The sequence below is a fragment of the Rissa tridactyla genome, chromosome 7 (genome assembly GCF_028500815.1).
Source record: "Rissa tridactyla isolate bRisTri1 chromosome 7, bRisTri1.patW.cur.20221130, whole genome shotgun sequence".
NCBI classification, from domain to species: Eukaryota; Metazoa; Chordata; class Aves; order Charadriiformes; family Laridae; genus Rissa; species Rissa tridactyla.
The window spans coordinates 49,420,269-49,440,182 of NC_071472.1; the positions used below are offsets into that span (position 1 = coordinate 49,420,269).

The 19,914-nt window shown below is 43.3% G+C and overlaps 1 protein-coding gene across 8 annotated transcripts in view; it reads left to right on the forward strand.

The window, feature by feature from the left end:
* Positions 1 to 19,914, forward strand: part of ACACA (acetyl-CoA carboxylase alpha) — a 138,129-nt gene that overhangs the window by 26,968 nt on the left and 91,247 nt on the right. For all 8 annotated transcript variants that reach the window (XM_054208971.1, XM_054208977.1, XM_054208970.1 and 5 more), the window contains 16 exons: positions 647 to 757; positions 1,269 to 1,478; positions 2,017 to 2,187; positions 4,510 to 4,671; positions 4,972 to 5,135; positions 5,935 to 6,085; positions 6,616 to 6,719; positions 7,625 to 7,706; positions 8,875 to 9,020; positions 9,733 to 9,883; positions 11,223 to 11,357; positions 12,262 to 12,408; positions 12,931 to 13,119; positions 13,710 to 13,810; positions 14,154 to 14,242; positions 15,446 to 15,570. In XM_054208971.1, coding sequence (XP_054064946.1) covers positions 647 to 757; positions 1,269 to 1,478; positions 2,017 to 2,187; positions 4,510 to 4,671; positions 4,972 to 5,135; positions 5,935 to 6,085; positions 6,616 to 6,719; positions 7,625 to 7,706; positions 8,875 to 9,020; positions 9,733 to 9,883; positions 11,223 to 11,357; positions 12,262 to 12,408; positions 12,931 to 13,119; positions 13,710 to 13,810; positions 14,154 to 14,242; positions 15,446 to 15,570 — 2,238 coding nt within the window. The remainder of the gene's footprint in view (positions 1 to 646; positions 758 to 1,268; positions 1,479 to 2,016; positions 2,188 to 4,509; positions 4,672 to 4,971; positions 5,136 to 5,934; positions 6,086 to 6,615; positions 6,720 to 7,624; positions 7,707 to 8,874; positions 9,021 to 9,732; positions 9,884 to 11,222; positions 11,358 to 12,261; positions 12,409 to 12,930; positions 13,120 to 13,709; positions 13,811 to 14,153; positions 14,243 to 15,445; positions 15,571 to 19,914) is intronic.

The window sequence follows — 19,914 nt, forward strand, 5'->3', positions numbered from 1 at the left end:
CCTCACAGAACTGAGTCTTGGAAATTGGAACGCGATCTTTCGCTTACCATCATTGGGCCCACCCTGCAGAATTAGGTGAGAGTTAGGAGAAAGAGACAAAATATGGGAACAAAGTTTTATTTCATGAAGGGCTCTCTGTTGTTTTTTGTTTAGTGCAGGAAAAAGATGTTTTTAATAAAGACCCATGACCTCACACTTAGATTCATCTTTTGTTAAGTTTTCCTTTGAGGAAGATTTCTAGAATAAGAAATATTCCTGGCACAGTACAGGGTTTGGGAATTTTCCTTTGTGAAGAGAGGGGGTGGAGTATTTGATTTTCCCATGTTACCCAGCTTAATGATTTTCTGTATTACAAAAAACCTTTTTGTCAGTTTGTAAATTTAATGGTGTGAAGCACTGACAAAAGATTTTGAGATCACTTTGAGAGGCTAGACTTCACTGGAGTCACAAAATCACTGCTGTTTTTTCCAATTCCAGGCACTCTCTCAAACTGGAATATTTGGTTTCTATCCCATTCATGTCTTGGTTGCTAAATAGAGTCAGACATGGAAGCTTGGACACAAATCAACAGGCAAATAATGATATTATCAACTTGACTCTGCTACCTTTTTGTATTTACCCATGTTTTTCTGCCTGTCCTGATCAGGCTGCTGAGGAGGTTGGCTACCCTGTCATGATCAAGGCTTCTGAAGGAGGAGGAGGAAAAGGAATCAGGAAAGTTAACAATGCAGATGACTTCCCCAATCTATTTAGACAGGTAACTTTTCCCATTGATTTGTACTGTCTTGTTCTAAATGTTCAGGTTGGGTGATTCTGAGAGCACTGAATCAGAAATGTTAAAGAACTGAAAAAGTCTGCATTATGTATCAGAGCCTGTTCAGCTGCTTTGAATCATGGGTTTATGCTTTCTTTGCTCTCAGTATTGGTGGGATTTCAATATATCTGCATATCCAATACAGTTGTCAAATGCCCAAACATGATAGGAGGTGCTGAATAAATCCAAGTAATGGAGGGCATCTGCAGTGTAACTCAAAAATGTTGAGGGCCGCGAGCCTTTGTTAATTTATGGGTTATTTAGGAAAGCTGAGAGGAATGGAAATGGCACTGTAATTACATACAAGAGAACACAGGGTATTTTCAGCCTTAAGTGGCCCAGGAAAAATATTATGGATGTTCCTTGCTTAAAAAATTAACTTGGGATGGCTGTGACTAAGACATGTTTAAAAAAAAAAAAAGATCTGCCCATTGATATGCTGTCTCTGCTGTAGGTTCAAACTGAAGTCCCAGGCTCTCCAATCTTTGTCATGAGACTAGCCAAACAGTCGCGCCACTTGGAGGTACAGATCCTGGCGGATCAGTATGGCAACGCCATCTCGCTCTTTGGCCGTGATTGCTCTGTGCAGCGCAGGCACCAGAAGATTATTGAGGAAGCACCTGCTTCTATTGCGACTTCGGTGGTGTTTGAGCACATGGAACAGGTGAGAGTGGCTCTGCAAGTTCTCTTTTCCTTGTGAGACTCCAGAAACAGGCAGGACTTTTTTTTGGTGACATCGCCAAGAGTTTTGTATCGTTGAATCTTTTAATGGAGCAATATAGGGCTGCATGTCTTAAACTGCTTAGTGTGGGCAGCTACTCACATTTCCAAAACTGACTGAGTCCACCATGTGCTGACAAACAGCTGTAGAGCTCCCTTCGAAAATGTGTGCACCCCAAAACTAGGAGGGAAGTATGGTTTAAATGTATATTGTCATATTAAAAGCAAGCTGCAGGAATTGCATGAATTGTTTAATGCTGAGTATTGTAAATATTTGGTTCAGACTCTGCCTTCTGTAAACTGTAAATGGAATAACCTGGAAATCAAAACTCCTGAGCCATGTGTTTTTCCTTGAGCAGTTTTCCGGCCTGTTACAAGCTTTTGGATGTTTCAGAATGCCAGCAAAATAGTTTGAAGCTTGTGGGGTGGATGACCAGAGTGTAGGGCCTGGAAATCAAATACTCTTCTTTCTTGTATCCCAGTGTGCGGTGAAGCTTGCCAAAATGGTGGGCTATGTGAGCGCAGGCACGGTAGAATACCTGTACAGCCAGGACGGCAGTTTCTACTTTTTGGAGTTGAATCCCCGTCTGCAAGTGGAGCACCCCTGCACAGAGATGGTGGCTGATGTTAATCTGCCAGCAGCGCAGCTCCAGGTGAGTCAGTGCCCAGGCTCCCGGCTCCTGGAGCTTTCAGAAGTGCTCAAGCTGGGGTATGTTAGAGAAGCCTGAGCATGAAAAACCAGTTCTGCTGAAGCCTTAGTAAAACAGGGGGGCGGACTCTTGCCTGAGTCACAGCCAGGGTTCTGTGTTAAAACTGGATCACATACTGATGTTATGCAGATGACTAGATCTTGGTACTGATAGAGGAGAGAATACAGAGAAAGTATTAGAGAGCTCTACTAAATATGGCCTATATCCTCATGTGCGGATAGGTGTTATTATATGACTCCCCCACATTTCGTCCTCAACAAAAATACCCAATAACTCAAAGGCCCATTTTGGTACTTTCTCAGCTTGGGATTTATCTTCTGTGGCTGGAGCATATACATATGCATCCTTTCTGTTATGACTGTTTCACTAAGTTATAGCTCTACCATTTGTCTCTTTCTGATTTGGAAAGCAAAGAGAGGTTATTTTCTCCTTGTTTCTCCTGGACTGCTCAGGTAGACCTTCAGTTAAAAGGAGCGTGAAGGGAAGCAACAGAGGAATAAAACATAGAAGTAGGAACACTGATTTAAGGAAAGGTTGTGTATAAAAAAAGCCTGTCTCAACAAGTGTTAGCTATGAGTAGTTCGACTTTAAGCTCTGAAATTATTTTGTGAAATGAGTTGGCTTCTGAGGCTAGCGGAGCGATCAAATGCTGTGCCAGTTTTGAGCAGCGCATCGCCCACTCTGCCTCCAAGGGACACCAGCCTCTTCCTGGAGTTACTGGTGACAAAAGGAGGGAAAACAGAACAGACAATTGGATTTTTTTTGTCTTTCAGCAAGCTCAGCAGTTGTTTGAAGTTCAGGAAAGTAACTTGGATCTTTTTGATTTTGATGAGTGGTTCCTGACTTCCAGAGCAGTTGTTTCCATTTCTGCAAGCCCCTCACTTATAGCAGATGCTTCCTCCTCCTGGATGAGGTCCCTGCTCTTTAACCTTCCTACAAAACAGGATTCGTGCCTGATAACTAGATACTTGAATAGATGTGGCAAAGTGACGAAGAATTTGTCTTGATTTATTGCTTTTTCAAGGGGAAGTCATCACAGTGAGTGACAGTTATGGCTTACACGAACCAGTAGCCTTTTGTTGTTCTTATCCGCAAAGTAACGAGGGACTCCTTCACAGATCCTGCAGAAGGCGTTTGTTGCATGTGCTGTGGCTCATCTGTCCCTTCTGCATCCCCACCGAACTCCCTGGGTGCTGCCATGCTGTCTCCCTCTTCTTAGCCCCTATCTTCTCCACTGGTGGATGAATGCCGCAGTCCTCTCCCTCTTTGCCTTACACCACATTAACGACTCTAGGTGCTTTTCTACTTCCATTTTCTCAGCCCTGCCATTCTTACCCTCTTGCTTTCTTTCTAGTTTCTTTCATTTCCCTCCTGTTAGCATTTTGAAGTTACTGCATAGATAGTAGAGGAAACAAACGCTTGAACTGTAATGTCTTGTGGATTGCTCAGGAGCAGGATCATCTTCATTTTGTCAGGAGGCTGTTTGGTTTTGGCCTGAGCCTTCTCTCAGGGGGTGATTCCAGTAGCTCTATGTCTGTATTTGCCAGACATCGAGAGTTTTGTAACTGGTCTGATGCTTTCCTCGTTGTTTGGGCGCTGTTCTTATTGCTGATGCTAGATATAATTTCATAGAATGGCATGTTGATATTGTAACCAGTTTGGTCTTTTGTCTGTTGGTGTCTGGCTAATAGACAGCTGAAATAAATGGTTAAGCTAAAGCTCAGCCTTTTTGAACCATAGCTGTAAAAAAAAATCCCAGCTAATGAACAGAACAAGTGGGACTTTACTCCACCAGGATACAGCCAGCAGACAGTTCTGCAGGTTGCTTTATCCACAGTTTACAGTTGCAAAATTCCACAGGTTGCTAGAACCAATTAGGGGCCTTCTGCCTCGCCGGGACCTTAGTATATTTTTAACAGGCCTAACGCATGCCCATCCTCAGCTGACCTAGCACTGGCCAGCTTTCTCTGGAACCTTTTAATCAGTCAATGGAAAATACTGGCTGAAGGGCTTAAGGTGGATATTACACTGAGCTCAGCTGTCCTCAGAAATACGAATGCTCCAAGATGTGTCAATGGAGAAGGCTCACATCAGAAATCAGCCGTGCATATTTGCTGTACCAGAACTGCAGCATCAGCTTCTACAGAGAATTGGTGGAATTAATTCTTCTAGGAGTAGGTACTCTCTGAGGGGAGAGAAACTTACTTGGTGGTGGTTTCTTTATTATTGTTATTATTATTAATAATAGGTTTTTTTTATCCCTAGATTGCCATGGGGATTCCCCTCCACAGGATCAAGGATATCCGAGTGATGTATGGTGTTTCTCCATGGGGAGATGGAGCTATTGATTTTGAGAATTCAGCCCATGTGCCCTGTCCACGCGGCCATGTCATCGCTGCACGTATCACCAGTGAGAATCCTGATGAGGTGAGTGTTTTAAATTCTTTAGTTACTGATCACACTCTGATAACTGTAGGCTTTACACCTGGGTTCAATCCCTGCTGCTGATCCTGAAAAGTTTGGCAGCGAATTTAAAAGATTCTTCCCTTGTCTAACTTAGCTGATGATTTTGTAGACTCTGGTTAGACACAGCCTAAACTTATTTGTGTATATATCATGTTGCAGCACAAAGAGGTGCTCTGGCCTTCAGAACTCTAATTACTTCCCTAATTCTGGATTATATACTTTTTCTTTAGGATGTATAGCAATGTCTGTCTGTCTTTACAGGGGTTTAAGCCCAGTTCTGGTACCGTTCAGGAACTGAATTTCCGCAGCAATAAGAATGTCTGGGGCTATTTCAGTGTTGCTGCAGCAGGAGGGCTTCATGAATTTGCTGATTCTCAATTTGGTCACTGCTTCTCTTGGGGAGAAAATCGTGAAGAAGCTATTTCGTAAGTAGTCAGAATAGAGGTAGAACCTTGGAAACTGCTTGTTTTGGTCCTCTTTGATCCAAAGTGCCATGGATAAAACAAAATTCCTTGCTTCTAGGAGTTCTAAGAGAAGTTTCCCTCTCTTTACTTTGTTTTCCACATCATGGTCAGGCTTCTCATCCTGTCTTGCTTTGCAGTTCCACTGTGTTGCACCTACATTTCTACACTTTTTGCTTACTTCTCTTTATTTTTTTCCTTTCTGTTTCATTCCTGCCTTGTATACCTGCTGCTGGGCTATGATATAGCTACAGTTGTGTTGAAGTCCCTCTTTGAAGGCATTCTGATGGCAGGCTTCTAACAGAAAAAACATTGATAACTTGCCATGCCAGTGCCTTTTAATGGTTTATAAACCATTGAGTGTCCTTTTGTGGTGTCACTCTCCGACTTGTCATCCATGCTTTTTTTCATCCATGGCCTTTCCCCTGTTCCATTCTGGGTGGGATGGAGACCACATCTTGTCTGTCTTACGTGTACCTCTGACATGTGGTAAGTGCCCAGATGATGATAACAGTGGGAACTCGTGATCTCGTAGCTGGTGTTGGCTGAGCTGCTCTTGTTCACACCAGCAGCAGGTTGAAGAAAATCAATATTCTTTCATTCCCAAACATGTCATAAAGGATCTTGCTCCAGTGCACATACTCTTCTGCTATTAACCTTCAGACTGTTTTTTCCAGGCAGCTCGTGGGGAGCTATCTCGAGTTACCAGCTTGCACATTACTGCTAGTATGGGATAGATAATAGGTATTCTTTTCTCTTTCAGAAACATGGTAGTGGCTTTGAAGGAACTGTCCATCCGAGGGGATTTCCGAACCACTGTTGAGTACTTGATTAAACTGTTGGAAACAGAAAGCTTTCAGCAGAACCGCATTGACACTGGCTGGTTGGATCGGCTTATTGCTGAGAAAGTTCAGGTGCGGCTTCTGGCTTCACAGGACTACAAATGGGAGTGAGGAGGGGAAGGGGGTGGGGGGCAAGCTTGGTGCGTGCTGGTTGCAAGAGGACAAGGATTTAGGAGTGGTTAATGTCCACTTGCCACTTTATCAATAAACGTTTTCACTGGTATTAATTCTTATTTATATCAAAATCCCAGGTCATTTGTGTCAGGGAAAGGTGGTCTTAAAGTTGGCCAGAAAAACATCTTCGTGTACATGTAAATTAAGGCTGGTATTTTGGTTTGCAGTTTGGGACAAATGGTAGTGGCGATGTAGGTGGAGCCTCAAGATTTGATCCAGGAAGGAAAAAAAATGGGGGGTCCTTTTAAGGAGTTACAGAGGTAATAGCTTCTATATAGTATTTACATGGATGCTACGCCAACTTAATTTTAAAGAGGGGTTGGCAGTGAACCAATAATAGAGCTGAGACTGTTGATTCTTCAAGTGGGTGTCTGGAATGAACTGAAGCCAGAGGAGATGTAATGGTGTTATGTACCCTTTCTTTCCAGGCTGAAAGGCCCGATACCATGCTGGGAGTGGTGTGTGGAGCTCTGCATGTGGCTGATGTGAGCTTCCGAAACAGTGTCTCAAACTTCCTGCACTCTCTAGAAAGGTAAAATTGCAAACTGATCTGGTAGATAGCTGATAAGCAGATAGTAATTAGTTTTGATTTACAAGTTTTGTTCAAGTACAATACAGTCCAGACATGCACAGAGCTTGTTATGTGCTGACTGTTCTCTGGCCCCAGGAAGCTGTTTATCTGCTGGCCTAAGAAAACTGGCAGATATCTGTGCATCTCTCCAAAATATCACCTGCTTCTTGCACAGATTGGTTTGGTTTCTGGCAGTTTTGGCAAAAGCTCCAAGAAATGGCTCAGAAATACGAAGTTCTTTCTCTGTGTGCTGCTAGGACAACATTAGAGAATGTTGAATCACCAGATATTGTCTTCCTCCTATTTTGAGGATTGATTTAATTTTCCACATTTTACATAATTTTCCAAATTGAATGTTTCCCACTAGTACTTAGAAAAACCTCTCTGCTCCTGCTGGCTTTAAAGTAGAGCAGGCAGTGGAGGGAAACTAGTCATAACACCCTGTCAGGCTAAACCTGGTGTGATCCAGGCAGGTCCGCTCTTAACAGGGTTCTTCCCCTCAGTGTCCCGTTGGTGAGTGTGTACGTAAACAGAGCTGCAGGGGGAAAAGCTGCTTTATCCCTATGTTACGTCATGCTACGCATTCTGTAATTCAGGCTGTGATGTTCCTTTTGCAGACTCTTCTCTAAGGCAACAGTGGGTGTGTGGAAAGGAGAGTAAAGCTGGCGTGCGTGGCTGGAGAGAGATGGGCTGGCTTTGTCAAATTGAGATGTGTCTCTTCTTAGAAGAGACGCCTTAAAAGCCTACTCCCATCTCTCTGCTGGTGTTTTCCAAATTCTTGCATGCCTCTTTGAACCTGCTTTGGCCCCTGCTAGCCATTTTTTGGCTTCTGAAGGACTAATTTTGGTTTGTCCTTCTCTTTCAAGGGGGCAAGTCCTACCTGCTCATACTCTGCTTAACACTGTGGATGTGGAACTCATCTATGAAGGACGGAAATATGTGCTGAAGGTACGATGCACAGTGTGGAAACCCATCAGCTTGCCACTTTTAGTTGGAAATGTCTGTTTGTTTGCTGCTCTGGCTTAATCTTTATAATATGCGTAATTATTGGAATTAAATCTGTGCAGGGTTTATTTTCTCTGCTTTAGTGGAGTTAAGAAATCTGTAGAATCTCCCTTATGATAACACCCTGTCACGTCTTTCCATTGCAGTATCTCTGTGTATCTCTGTAAACATTTTAACCTTTCAGAGCAAGAAATGCTCTACATAGGGTGAAGAATAGTTTGTTCTAGGCAGACTACTGCTTGTTCGTTCACCAAAACTTTCAACTGATGTTTCTGAATATGTAGATCTACTCTATTGGGTATTTGAGGCCAGTTTCATCAGCATGACAGGATTTGTAGCAATTTTTCCTTTTAGTGTTGCTTTTTCTTTGCAGTGTGCAAAAAACAATGGAAGAAATACTGTTTAAAGGTTGTGAAACCAAGCATACAAAAGTTAGGAAATACTAGATTTAAGATTGCCTGTGCAATCTTAATTAGCTTCCTCGGGCGAATTTATTATGGTGAAGTTTTTAAGGACATTGCCGTATACTGTTTTTTGCAGGTTTAAGTATTCTGTACCCCTGCACCTCCATGGTTTTGTCTTGGCACCCCTTTGACGAGAAGTAGAGAGGCACCGAATAGCAGCTAAAGTGCACTTTAAGTGATTTACCCAGCTTCAAATAGGAACTCTGTGGCAGAGACTGAGATACGATCCTTTTATCCAGGGAGAGCCTTAGCTGCTTTCTCTGTGAGGCAATCTCTTTTTTTTTTCCCAAATTATCTCATTCATTATGCAATTGTAGTACACGACTGTGACTTGTACATAGATCAGGATGAAGAAATGGTATATGATTGCGTAATCAAACCTGTACAATTAACACATAACTGTGAGAGGATTAAATCAAAATTCATGGATAGCATTACTTCTGGCATCTCTTGACTGCTAAATTCTTGGCTTTGTGATCCCAAATTTTTTTACACTGTTTTTTCCAACTAACATGAGAACAAATGGCTCTGTTCCCCTTAATTCCCACCGTTGCAGTGCTTGGAAAACTGTGTGTGTTGTGGCAACCAAGGCACTATCAATGTTGTGTTTATTCCATGTGATACATACCATTCTTGTGGATCTGTAGGTGACCCGACAGTCTCCCAATTCCTACGTGGTTATTATGAACAGCTCGTGTGTGGAAGTTGATGTGCACCGCCTGAGTGATGGAGGACTGCTCCTATCTTACGATGGTAGCAGCTATACTACCTACATGAAAGAAGAAGTGGACAGGTAGCAACCTGTAAAGATGTTTAACATCTACATACAAGCCAAAATTAGGTGTACTTGTAACTTTATGCTTCCCAAAGATCAGCTGGGAATGGAATTTTCGCCTAGGAAGAGATTACTAGATGTGTTATGGATGAGTTTAAAGGGGGAAGTTGTCTTCACCTGAAGAACAGATCTTGGCTACTGTTAGAAGAAAGATCTGAATGTGTACCGATGTGGAGTCCATATTCTGCTGGTTCTTTAAAAGTGCCCTTTTGGATTATAAAAAAACAAACAAAAAAAAAACCAAAAAAAAAAACCCCACGAAAAAAGAGAACATGAAAATCTTTAAAATCCTGGAAACTCCACAGCTGCCTTAGAAATAGATATAAGATTTACTATTTCAGTGCATTCCCTCAAAATTCCCTGCAGGGATCATGGCCATAAGGTCAGTAAATCTCCAGCTTCTGGAATGTGAACCACTGCCCCCTCTGCTGGTTTCTTTTCTGTGACAAACGTAACGAATCTCGTCAGGAATACAAAGAGAGTTTGGGTGACTTTCTGGGTTGGAAAATGCTGTAAAATCTCAACCTCTCAGTCTGCTACTCGGGTGCACCCTGTTCTTTTCAGTGTTGCTCTGTATACAAGAGGATTTCGCATGGGTTGGGCAGTTTAGTGTCAAGAATTTGGTGTCACAAGAAATTCTGTTGCAGTGATTTGTCCCCTTCTTTCCTAGGTATCGCATCACTATAGGTAACAAGACTTGTGTGTTTGAAAAGGAGAATGATCCCTCCATTCTGCGTTCACCTTCGGCTGGGAAGCTTATCCAGTATGTGGTGGAGGATGGGGGACACGTGTTTGCAGGCCAGTGCTATGCAGAAATAGAGGTAAAATACTCTCAAAGAACTGACTTGGCTGCAGAATCTGCCCGGGCGAAAGCTGGGGGGAAAAAAGTTGAATGCTTTGGAACTGGGAATTGAGCGTAAGGGATAATTCACAGTATTTCCTTTCCAAATTTTGTGTTTTAACCTGGATTAATGGAGGAATCATCAGTGAGAGTGATAGGGTGGGGAAGAAATTACTTAACAGCTGAAATGTGAGTGTTAGTGACTGTATACTGAGTGATAAGCAAAATCTCTCAGCAGTGAGACCATGGTTATCTTCTTGCTGTGACACCAAGGGAGAGTGGGATCCATGTGCACTCTGTTTTGTGGCTGTGGTAAAGAAGGCCGCCTACCTGTAGACCACTACTTAGTACTAACACAGACTCAGAAGCTGAGAAGAAGACTTCTCTGATTACCTGATCATTTATCAGGTTGATGGGATGAGTTAATAAGTGTCAATCTTCCCTTCTCCCTTAGAAGTTACTTAACTCTTAGAGAGGAGGAGGAGGAACAATTTCTGCATCGCTGTGAGGAAAGCCCGAGAGGTTGTGTAGGAGTGCGTGGCTCAAAACAGACTTGAGGGAGGGGAGGGTGTGTGTTGACAGAGGGGCAATTAAACCAGTTGGGGACAATGTGTAGGAGAAGAATACCAAGCCAGAGATCCAGATACTTTATGTAAGTACTTTTACACTGCAACAGAGCCATGGCTAAGAAGGAGCCACCTACTCAGTTCCTGTGTTCCCAGTTGTGGCGTATAGTATCGCGATGGTAAAACTAGACTGTCTCCCCCCATACCCAACCCTTCTGCTCTGAAGGCAAGAGTTTCCATGGTTGAATGGAACCATGGTTCCTTGGAAGCATCTCTGTTTGTGAAGAGTGGTCTGAGACCTGTGACTTCTAGAAAGTAATCCTGGTTCCCTCTGCTAAAAGTGAATGTGTTGCTGTAGCTTTTGAGAGTGGCTCTCCCACTTCTAGCCTTCAGAATGCAGCAGCTGCAGCAGTAAATTGTATCTGCTTTGTTCATTTTGTTGAATGTGGGACCTTCTTGAGGACCTACCTCTTGGTCCAAGCAGTGTGGAACAGGTGACATTCTGAGGATGGCTTCCTGGTGCACTAATTTGTGGCCAAATATTTTGTTCTACCCATTCACTTTAGTGTTTGGGGTTTCATTCACAATGTGTGTGCTTTTGAGAAAGCCTGAATGTAAAAGGTGCTCGTGCAGGTTAGTTTGGCTGTGGTAGGCTCACAAAACTAGAGCCATTTTTGTGGCTGCTGGCTCACAAAACTAGAACCATTTGGGGAACATGGAAGCTGAGTGTGTAACCTGTTTTCCTTGCTACAGGTGATGAAAATGGTGATGACGCTAACAGCAGGAGAATCAGGCTGCATCCATTATGTCAAACGCCCAGGGGCAGTCTTGGATCCAGGCTGTGTGATTGCCAAGCTCCAGCTGGATGATCCCAGCAGGGTTCAGCAGGTGAGAAGTTGCAGGAAGCGCAGGTGTTTGTTGTATTTTTAATAGGGGAGTGATGTTGAGAGTGGTACGAGACAGTCCAGTGTACTCAGCCAATTTCAGATTTGTGCATTGTACTGGAATTGTCACTTTACCATTTATTTGTCTCAGATGAGGACCAGGACTGAGATTATTGTCTCTTTCTCTGATTCAGGCTAAGCTTAAGTACCATTCTTGTTCTCTCCTTACCTCAGTACTATTGTGGGTATATGGCTGTCCAGGATATTGGAGGTTGGCCAGATTTTTCTATACACTTTATTCCTGTGCGAGTTTATTTAACTTCTTTTTAGCATGTATGTTTCTTTAAGTGACCCTCTTTGGGAGGATGGGAGTTGATATCCCAACTCCAAGAGGGTCAGGCCCTGTGAAAGCAATTGTGGCAAATCTGGAAATACAAAAAAGATTCTAGGACAAGGATCTTTTTTAAGGTGAAAGGCAAAGAGATATATTCATTTATGGATGGTAGGTTGGGATGTAGGTGCTGATGGTGGAAGAGAATCTATTGTTCCTTTAGCAATAGCTAGTTGAAAATTGTGGGAGGTTGTTGTGCAGGGGGTGGAAAGTGATTGTCAGCACCAAACTGTTGGCTTTTCCACATATTTGGTCATCTTGGATCTAAACAATGAGATCAACAGTAACATATTTGGGAGAGAGGCTGGAAGGGTTTTTTGTGGGGGTACACAACACAGAACTGTTGGAGATTGAGCTCATAACTTTTCTGTCTCTCAACCAAGTACATTCTTCCAAGTTAACTGGGAATTCTTCCAAGTTAAACCTGAGACTCCAGTCGAGGGTAACTGGATGTTACCACCATGCCTGATGCCATGCAGGAGGGTTAGTGACACTGTGCTGTTTACTATGTTTACAGGCTGAACTGCACACGGGTGCCTTGCCCCAGATCCAGAGCACAGCACTTCGAGGCGAGAAACTCCATCGCATCTTCCATTATGTCCTAGATAACCTGGTCAATGTGATGAATGGATACTGCCTGCCAGAGCCCTACTTCAGCAACAAGGTACCGTTTACTTCTTGTTTCAGAGTGAGAACATAAATATTCTTTCAGTTCAAGGTAAGGCTGGCCAAGTTGCATGTCGCAGCGAGAGGACCAAGAGTCAGGGCAGTACCACCCTGCTCGGGCCAGCTTGATTTGGTTTTCTTTCTTAGACTTCCTTCTAGTCAGTCTCACCAGAGAGTAGGATGGGAGCATCCCATCTGTGGCACCCAAGGCAAAGACAAGGAGTTGAGCTTGATCTTCGCTGCCTGTGCCTGCAGCCTTGTATGTGGGAGCTGCATGCGTAGCCAGCTGTGGTAGCAGTGCTAGAGGGAGGAGGAAAGAACGTGGATGAATCTGATTCAGCTGTTGGTGTAAGGTAGCACAGCAGCTTTGTCATCTACTCCAGTTCTCTCTTTTATTCCCTGGACCAGCTGCGTGATAAAAAGTAGTGAAGACAATGTCAATGAAAAGCCTTCCCTCTTCTCCCTTCTTGCTGCTTATTCTCTTCTTCATGCTTGTCTTTCCACCAACTTGTCTCTCTAGGTGAAAGGCTGGGTTGAGCGACTAATGAAGACTCTGAGAGATCCGTCTCTGCCTCTGCTGGAACTTCAGGACATCATGACAAGTGTTTCTGGACGCATCCCACCCAATGTAGAGAAGTCCATCAAGAAGGAGATGGCCCAATATGCCAGCAACATCACATCAGTCCTTTGCCAGTTTCCCAGCCAACAGGTGATCAACCACACTTACATAGAGGAATAAAAATTGGTTTGTGTTGGGGCAGAAAGTTCCTTTAAATTACCTGGAAGTTAGTATGACTTGAAAGGTGCTTTTGAACATGACATCTTCATGATGAAAGATACTTACCTGTATCACTTGAGCTTAAAGGCTTGCCTCCGTTACCTGTGCTTTTAGGGTTTGTGTTCCCTGCTCAGTACAGCTTTAAACAGGCAGTTTGGAAGCAGTTTAATCTTATCAGTGGCCTTGTGGGCATTTATTTATTTGCTTTTTGCCTGGTACATATGCTGCAGTGCAATTTATAGTGCTGGCGTAACCTTAAAAAAGAGTGATTGCAACTAAAAGGGAGGCGTGATCAGGTAGTGAGATGTTGGAAGATGATTTCTCCAGTATACGATATTGTGCATTGATTTTTATATCATTGGCAGGTCATTAACTTCCTTAGCAGTTTAAGCCTTTGGCCTTTGCTAGAGTCTGCTGGAGCTCTGGTCTGGTCTGTCTGGAAGTTCTCAGCTTCTTTGCTGTTTGTTCAGCCAGACGGTCCCATCCAAGATGGGGACTGTCATGTGTTTGCTGTCTTTCAGATTGCCAATATCTTGGATAGCCATGCAGCCACCTTGAACCGCAAATCAGAGCGTGAGGTCTTCTTCATGAACACTCAGAGCATTGTGCAGCTTGTACAGAGGTGAGCCATTTTCAGGGGTGAGCCCTAACTCTGTTTTGGTTTTTTTTCTCATTTTTTTTTGTCTTCTGGTGTACGTTATGCCTTTTGGTGTCTAGGATTTTGAGTATTTTTAGAAGAAAAAGGACATTTTGGTGCAAAACATGAACGATGCTACCTCACTACAGTAATGGCAGGGGTTATGTATTCACAGAACAATTGGGGTTTTCAGAACCGGGTACGCTTCTTTCCGTAAGCAATGGGCTTATTCTGCCCCTCATGTTGAGTGTTACTTACTTGCAGGTCTTCAGAAGCAGGGCTGTGCCAGTCTCACTGAGTGCTAGGTTTGACTTGCTTGCTTTTGCAGGTACCGGAGTGGTATTCGGGGTCACATGAAAGCAGTGGTGATGGATCTGCTCCGTCAGTATCTGAAGGTGGAGACTCAGTTTCAGCATGGTGAGTCTCTAAGCACATCAAAGATTTGATTTCTGAAAGAACCACGTTTGGTCCCAGAAGGTCCACATGGACCCCCTTCAAGAAAGGGTGAGGGTAAGGCTAAGCTACACAGGTTTTCCTTTTAGAAGTCTACCAGTCAGATCCTGTTTTTTGTAGAGGAGCTTATGTCCAGTTTGAGTTTTTGTGGTAAGAGTGCTCATGATGCTTATGACAAGCAAATGACAAACTCCTCCCCAAAGCTGTCTGTTTGCTGGTTTGCCACTGTTGGTATATGTCTTTTATATCCTGTGCCATCTTACCCATAGTTTATGAGTCAGAATATGACTCTAGTCTCTTTTTCAGTGTAGGAATGCTCCTATTCCCTGTAGATCTTCAAAAGAATAGCTCCTATATGAGTTTATGATCCTCTAAGTGAGGACTTTTGTATGACCTGGGTGTTCCACATGTAGAAGCTTCATAGTGGAAGCTTGATTTTTATTTCCCGATTTCTGAGTGCCTGCAGAAAAATTAGAATCAGAAAAACTGTTTAAATTCACCACGCTATTTAGTTCTATCTTGCCCGTTTATTAAATTCTATAGTAAGAAAATCAGGTGTAGTTAAAAAAAAAAGTCACTGAGATATTTGCACCTGCTGTAAAATACCAGGAAGGTGTTTGCTGTTCATAAGAACAAACCTCAGCCTGAAACTGAGAACTGTAATAAATGCATTGCACTGCTGTATCCAGGCACAAGATGGCAATGAAGCACTAGCTAATTTTCAGGCTCAAGCTCTTACAGGTAGTTCAGATTCCGCTCTACTTTTCTATTGTCCTGCTCCAATACCTGCACCAGCCTAATGGTACTACAGATTCATTTCCACTTCAAATTGCTGGTAGTAGAGGATGGTGCAAGTCTTTTTGCTGTTATTTTATTTTCGTTGTCGTTTGAATGAAAGACTGAGCTCACCATTCCTCTCTTCGTATTGCTCACAAAGGAGGTATTTGATATTGGAACTGGTTTACTGAGAGTGGGATGTTTAAATTAAAGTTTGCAGCTGAGGGGGTGGTGGTGGGAGGAATGCTTCCTTCCCAGAATTGATTGCGTGGACCATGCAAAGTAGATTCTCAAAATATACATACAGAAAAATAAAGACACATCTAGTAACTTGTATTCCTTGACACAGAGTTGTGGAAACTGGAAAAAAATGTGCATTTCTGATTGCAGGTCACTATGACAAGTGTGTTTTTACCCTTCGGGAAGAGAATAAAAGCGATATGAATGCTGTATTGAACTACATCTTCTCACATGCTCAGGTCACCAAGAAGAACCTGCTTGTTACAATGCTCATTGTAAGTTGTCTGTTGGTGCTCTAGAAATTTGCTGCTGCTTGTAGTTGAATGTTTGATGCTCTGAAAGGTACTGAATTGACAGCTCTCATCCTTAAAGATGCAAGCCTTTTAGCTACACACGCAGTGGCAGCAGTGTGGAGTTTCTTCAGGTGTTCTTAGGGCATGTAAACCATGCATTAGAGGAGACCCAGAACATCCTGTTCAGCTTGGTGTCTGTGCACCTTCTGGTTCACCACTGTCCTGCATTGATTGCCTATCAGAGTGCGATGAAGGCTAATTATGCAAGTGATTTCTGAGCATCTATGGGGAGATAAGAATGCAGACTTAACTCTTACATTGGGAGACTGCTGGAGGCTAACTTTCAGGCACTGGGCTGTGACTTTACACTTGGTTTAGTTTGCTTCTTCATCTTCAGGGGTCTCAGAGAGGTCCTGTCTTTACATAGCTCATGGTACTCGAATTAGAGTTGCTTGAAAAGGAAAGCAATAAGCTACCAGCACAAAAAGCAGATGTTTTTTTTTGATGGTAATAATTCTGTAATAGCAACATTTTTATGGTCCTTCATTACTGAGGGTGACTTCCTGGTCGTGAATGGGCATTAGCCAGCCGATATGGAGGCTCTTGAGGGGTTTTACATGCGCTTCCTTGATGAGCCTTGATTTGGTCTTACAGGTTTGGCAGTGGCTCTTCTTCCTGGTTATAGTCTCAGAAAGTCTTATCTCAGGTCTGCAGTGGTGCTTTCGGACCAGCTGTGCTCTGGGCTGCATGATGGAACCTGACTGGGACTCAGTATCTCAGCACAAAGCTGGTCACTCCAGATGAGGCCTCTGACCCTTGGGATGGTGTGTGGCTCTCCAGGGGGTTTGCAAAGGGCTGGGGAATCTCCTGGGGTTGGAATTCCTTTTGTAGAGATGTAGATTCCGCCCTAGAAAAACAAATGAATCCTTATGCCAGGAACTGCCATCACCTTCTCATGTTCTTCTGGCTTGCTACTCCATGAAAAATCTCAGTTCTCATTAACTTCAGTCCCACTCTAATGGGTTAAACTCCTAGTAAATTACATTCCCAGGAAAAATAATTAAAAAACAAAAATTGAGTCCTGTCTCTTTTTTCCTGTTTCCTAAAAAGCCTCAAGAAATCCTTGTCCCACATAATGCTTTGAAGCAGAATGAATGCCTGCCTTCCTCGGGGCAGGATGAATTTAGCTATGACATGATTTTCAACAGACTAGAGTTGGGTATCCTGCTTTTTAAGGGGCTAATTACAATACTATCTCTCTCTCTCTCTTCCCCTCACCTTTTCTTTTCTTTTTTTTTTTCTACAAACATAATGTGATCTGTTACTGCCAAAAATATGTCCAAAGTAGCCATTCCCAAAATAACTCTCAAAAGCACAAAGAGAGTCATAATTGTCCTGGGCTGAGATTGGGTTTCTTAAATTCTAATTTGTAAGATATAAGGACCCTGGCATTCTTTCTTTCTGGCTCTCCTTTTTTCCCACTTTTTTTTTTTTTCTTTCCCTTTTTGGTGTGTGGTGTGATTGTAAGTAACGCTTGCCTTAAGAATCTCATTATTTGAACACGGAGCCATATTTCCTCTGAGAATTCTGGAGTAGCTTTGAGCCGGGGCTGTTCATTTCTCAAGTAATCATGCTGGCGTGATGGAGAGAGAAAATGGCAGCTGTTCGCAGCTCAGGCCTTCAATTTTCTTCAGAGTCCAGTCACTCAAGTGTGTAATTACACGGGGGTGCCGGGGAGGCGTTAGGCCTTGTCAGAGAGCTGGTTTGAGGCTTTGCTCGCTGCCTTTGCCAATCAGTGCAGGCAAAAGCCAGCACAGCACCAGCTACCTGCTTTATTTCATTCTTGTCGTCCTGATTATTTCTTGCTAAAATGGGGCTGAAACTTTTTTGTCTAGTTTTTCACCTCCGTGCCAGCCGTTGTCTTGGAGGCAGAGCCTTGCTATGTCCCCGTGGTGGCCGGCACAATGTCCATCTGAGGGGTGTGCTGGGAGATGGGGAGCGCCGAAAAACATTGAAGAGTTTTCCTTCTTCCTTCCTGGGCGGTCATTCTTCCCACCACTGTCAGTTCTTTCACCTCAAGTAAAGGCTGACATCCCCGTTTGCTGGAACTTAAAACATCCTGGAGAGACCGCACTGCGGGTGGTGGAAGAACAGACGGGTAGCTAGCCGCGGGTGCCATTTTCATGGCCTCTGCTGGCGCGGTGCCCAAGGCCTTGCAAGCTGTGTCACACCAACGCGGTGTGGCAGGGGGGTCTCGGATCGAGCGTGTAGCAGGGGCTCAGGAGGGACGACGTGCCTTTGGTCACAGTGTCATCTGTGGCAGAGCTCGGGATTACCATCTGCTAAGGGTCAGGTCACGCTGTTAACCAAAAGACCGTCGTTCCTCCTTCTTCCGACTCACATTACTCTTCGTGTCTGAGGGGCCCCGTGGCACATTTGGTGTAATCATGGTGAAGGCAGGGGCATCTTATGGGTTGCCAAGCTATGTATGTGGGATGGCTTGAGTTTGTCCTCTAAGGGCAAGCGTCATGTCAAAATATCTTGGTGCTTATGTTGCTGTTATTGATGTATCCCTAGGAATCCGTTATTAACAAGGGGCTCTGAGGATGGCTTTAGTAATAGTGTTATGCTGCCATCATTCACCTTTTTTAGCTAGCAGGCATTTAAGGCAGGATGAGAACTACTTCATCTTTCATATATTTGTTGAAATATAGTGTGACTTGAAGTTGTATGTTCATTTTATGTACTTAACTGACTGTTGTATGCACATCCCAGCCTTACCTGGACAGAATCGCTTGTGGCATGGCAGATGTCCTGTGTCCTGTCAGATTTTTGTTACCTTGAGCAGTAACATTAACAACACCCAGGAATTTGTATTTCAAATACAACGAAGGCAGTTCTTGAATTACTCACTGTGAATTCACACAGTGACCTGGAGTGGATAAATTTACAGAACTTTCTTTGGGAACAATCCTTGTAATGTTTGCTGGCCCAAGTCTTGGTAGTAGGGAGCGATAATCAAATACGAGTTAGTAGCTTAGATGTTTTTAATAAGAGTGATTTGACTGGGGTCCCTCTCCCCGAGAGATGTATGCTGTCGTTCCTAGAGATGGCATTGTGCTCGAGTGGGGCTGGGGAGAAAGGGATCAAGAGCAATGTCGGGGAAAAGCTATTCAGCTTTGGAATCACATGTAGTATGAGCTGTTACTTTGTATTTTTGTTTTTTTTTTTTACTTTATTTTCCCTGGCAGGCTTAACAGTCTAACCTGCTGTGCAGAGTTTTCCCTTTTTCCCCTTTCTCTTTCTTGGATCTTCAAAGGGCCTTTTCTGTACTGTATGTGTTTAAAATCTCTCAAAACTGGAAGGCACCACTCTCCTTTTTGTGGCAAATCCCTGTTTCATCTCACATTTTCTTCCTGTGATTCATTTGCCAAGAGAAAAGCAGTTAAGTACTGGATAGAAGAAGCACGTTGAAGGCTCCTAGAGGGTTTCCAGCTTCAGGAGTGGGAGTGAAGAGACTCACAAGCCACTGTGAGTGGTTGAAGACTGTGGGATTATTCATGGGAATTGAAATTATTTTTGGAAGAAAGTGTGCATGAGAGCGCATCTCCTCTCTTCAGAAAACAAAACAGATTAAAGTCTTTACTGTTTGTGTTTTTTTGGAATGGCTGAATCCAAAAGAGTTTTGAAACAGCATTGACACTGAAAATTAAGCCGTTCAGTTTTATTGTTTTATCCAGTCAATTTAGACAGGAAAGTAAGCTAGTGAACTTCCTCAGAACCACGATTCTCTGATTAGAAGATACAGAGTCAGCCCTGTACTGTGGCAGGAAACACATTGTATTATTTATGGTTTTAGTTAGCTTTGCTTAGCCTCGTTAGAGGAATGACAGGATCTTTTTCTTCTGGTGTTGCTGAAGCTGTACAAAGCATGTGGTTGGACTGTGGTTGTGGAGTTGTGGAGTTTTTTTAAGTGGACTTCAGGAGGTTCTCCTGGCAGTTGAACTCTTTCTGTTTGGTCACCTTTCACGATGAAAGTTTGCTAATCTTTGCATGCTACACAAGGCATTTCACTACAGTTAAATGGTCTCTGAATTTTTGCATTGCTGCTAGGGGGGAATTCTGGTGCAAAGCTGAATCCGGGTAATGGGAGAATGTTTTACATGAGTCTCTTTGAGAAGTCAGTATTTGTCATGTGTTTGGATGCCCCAGAACACAGGCTAGAAATAAGAAAATGGGTGATGGTGCCAGTCGCTTCTTTCCTCTGTAGCTTTATTCATATGTGTAAAATTACTGAAAGCCTAACACTCCTACACTTGTACCCTT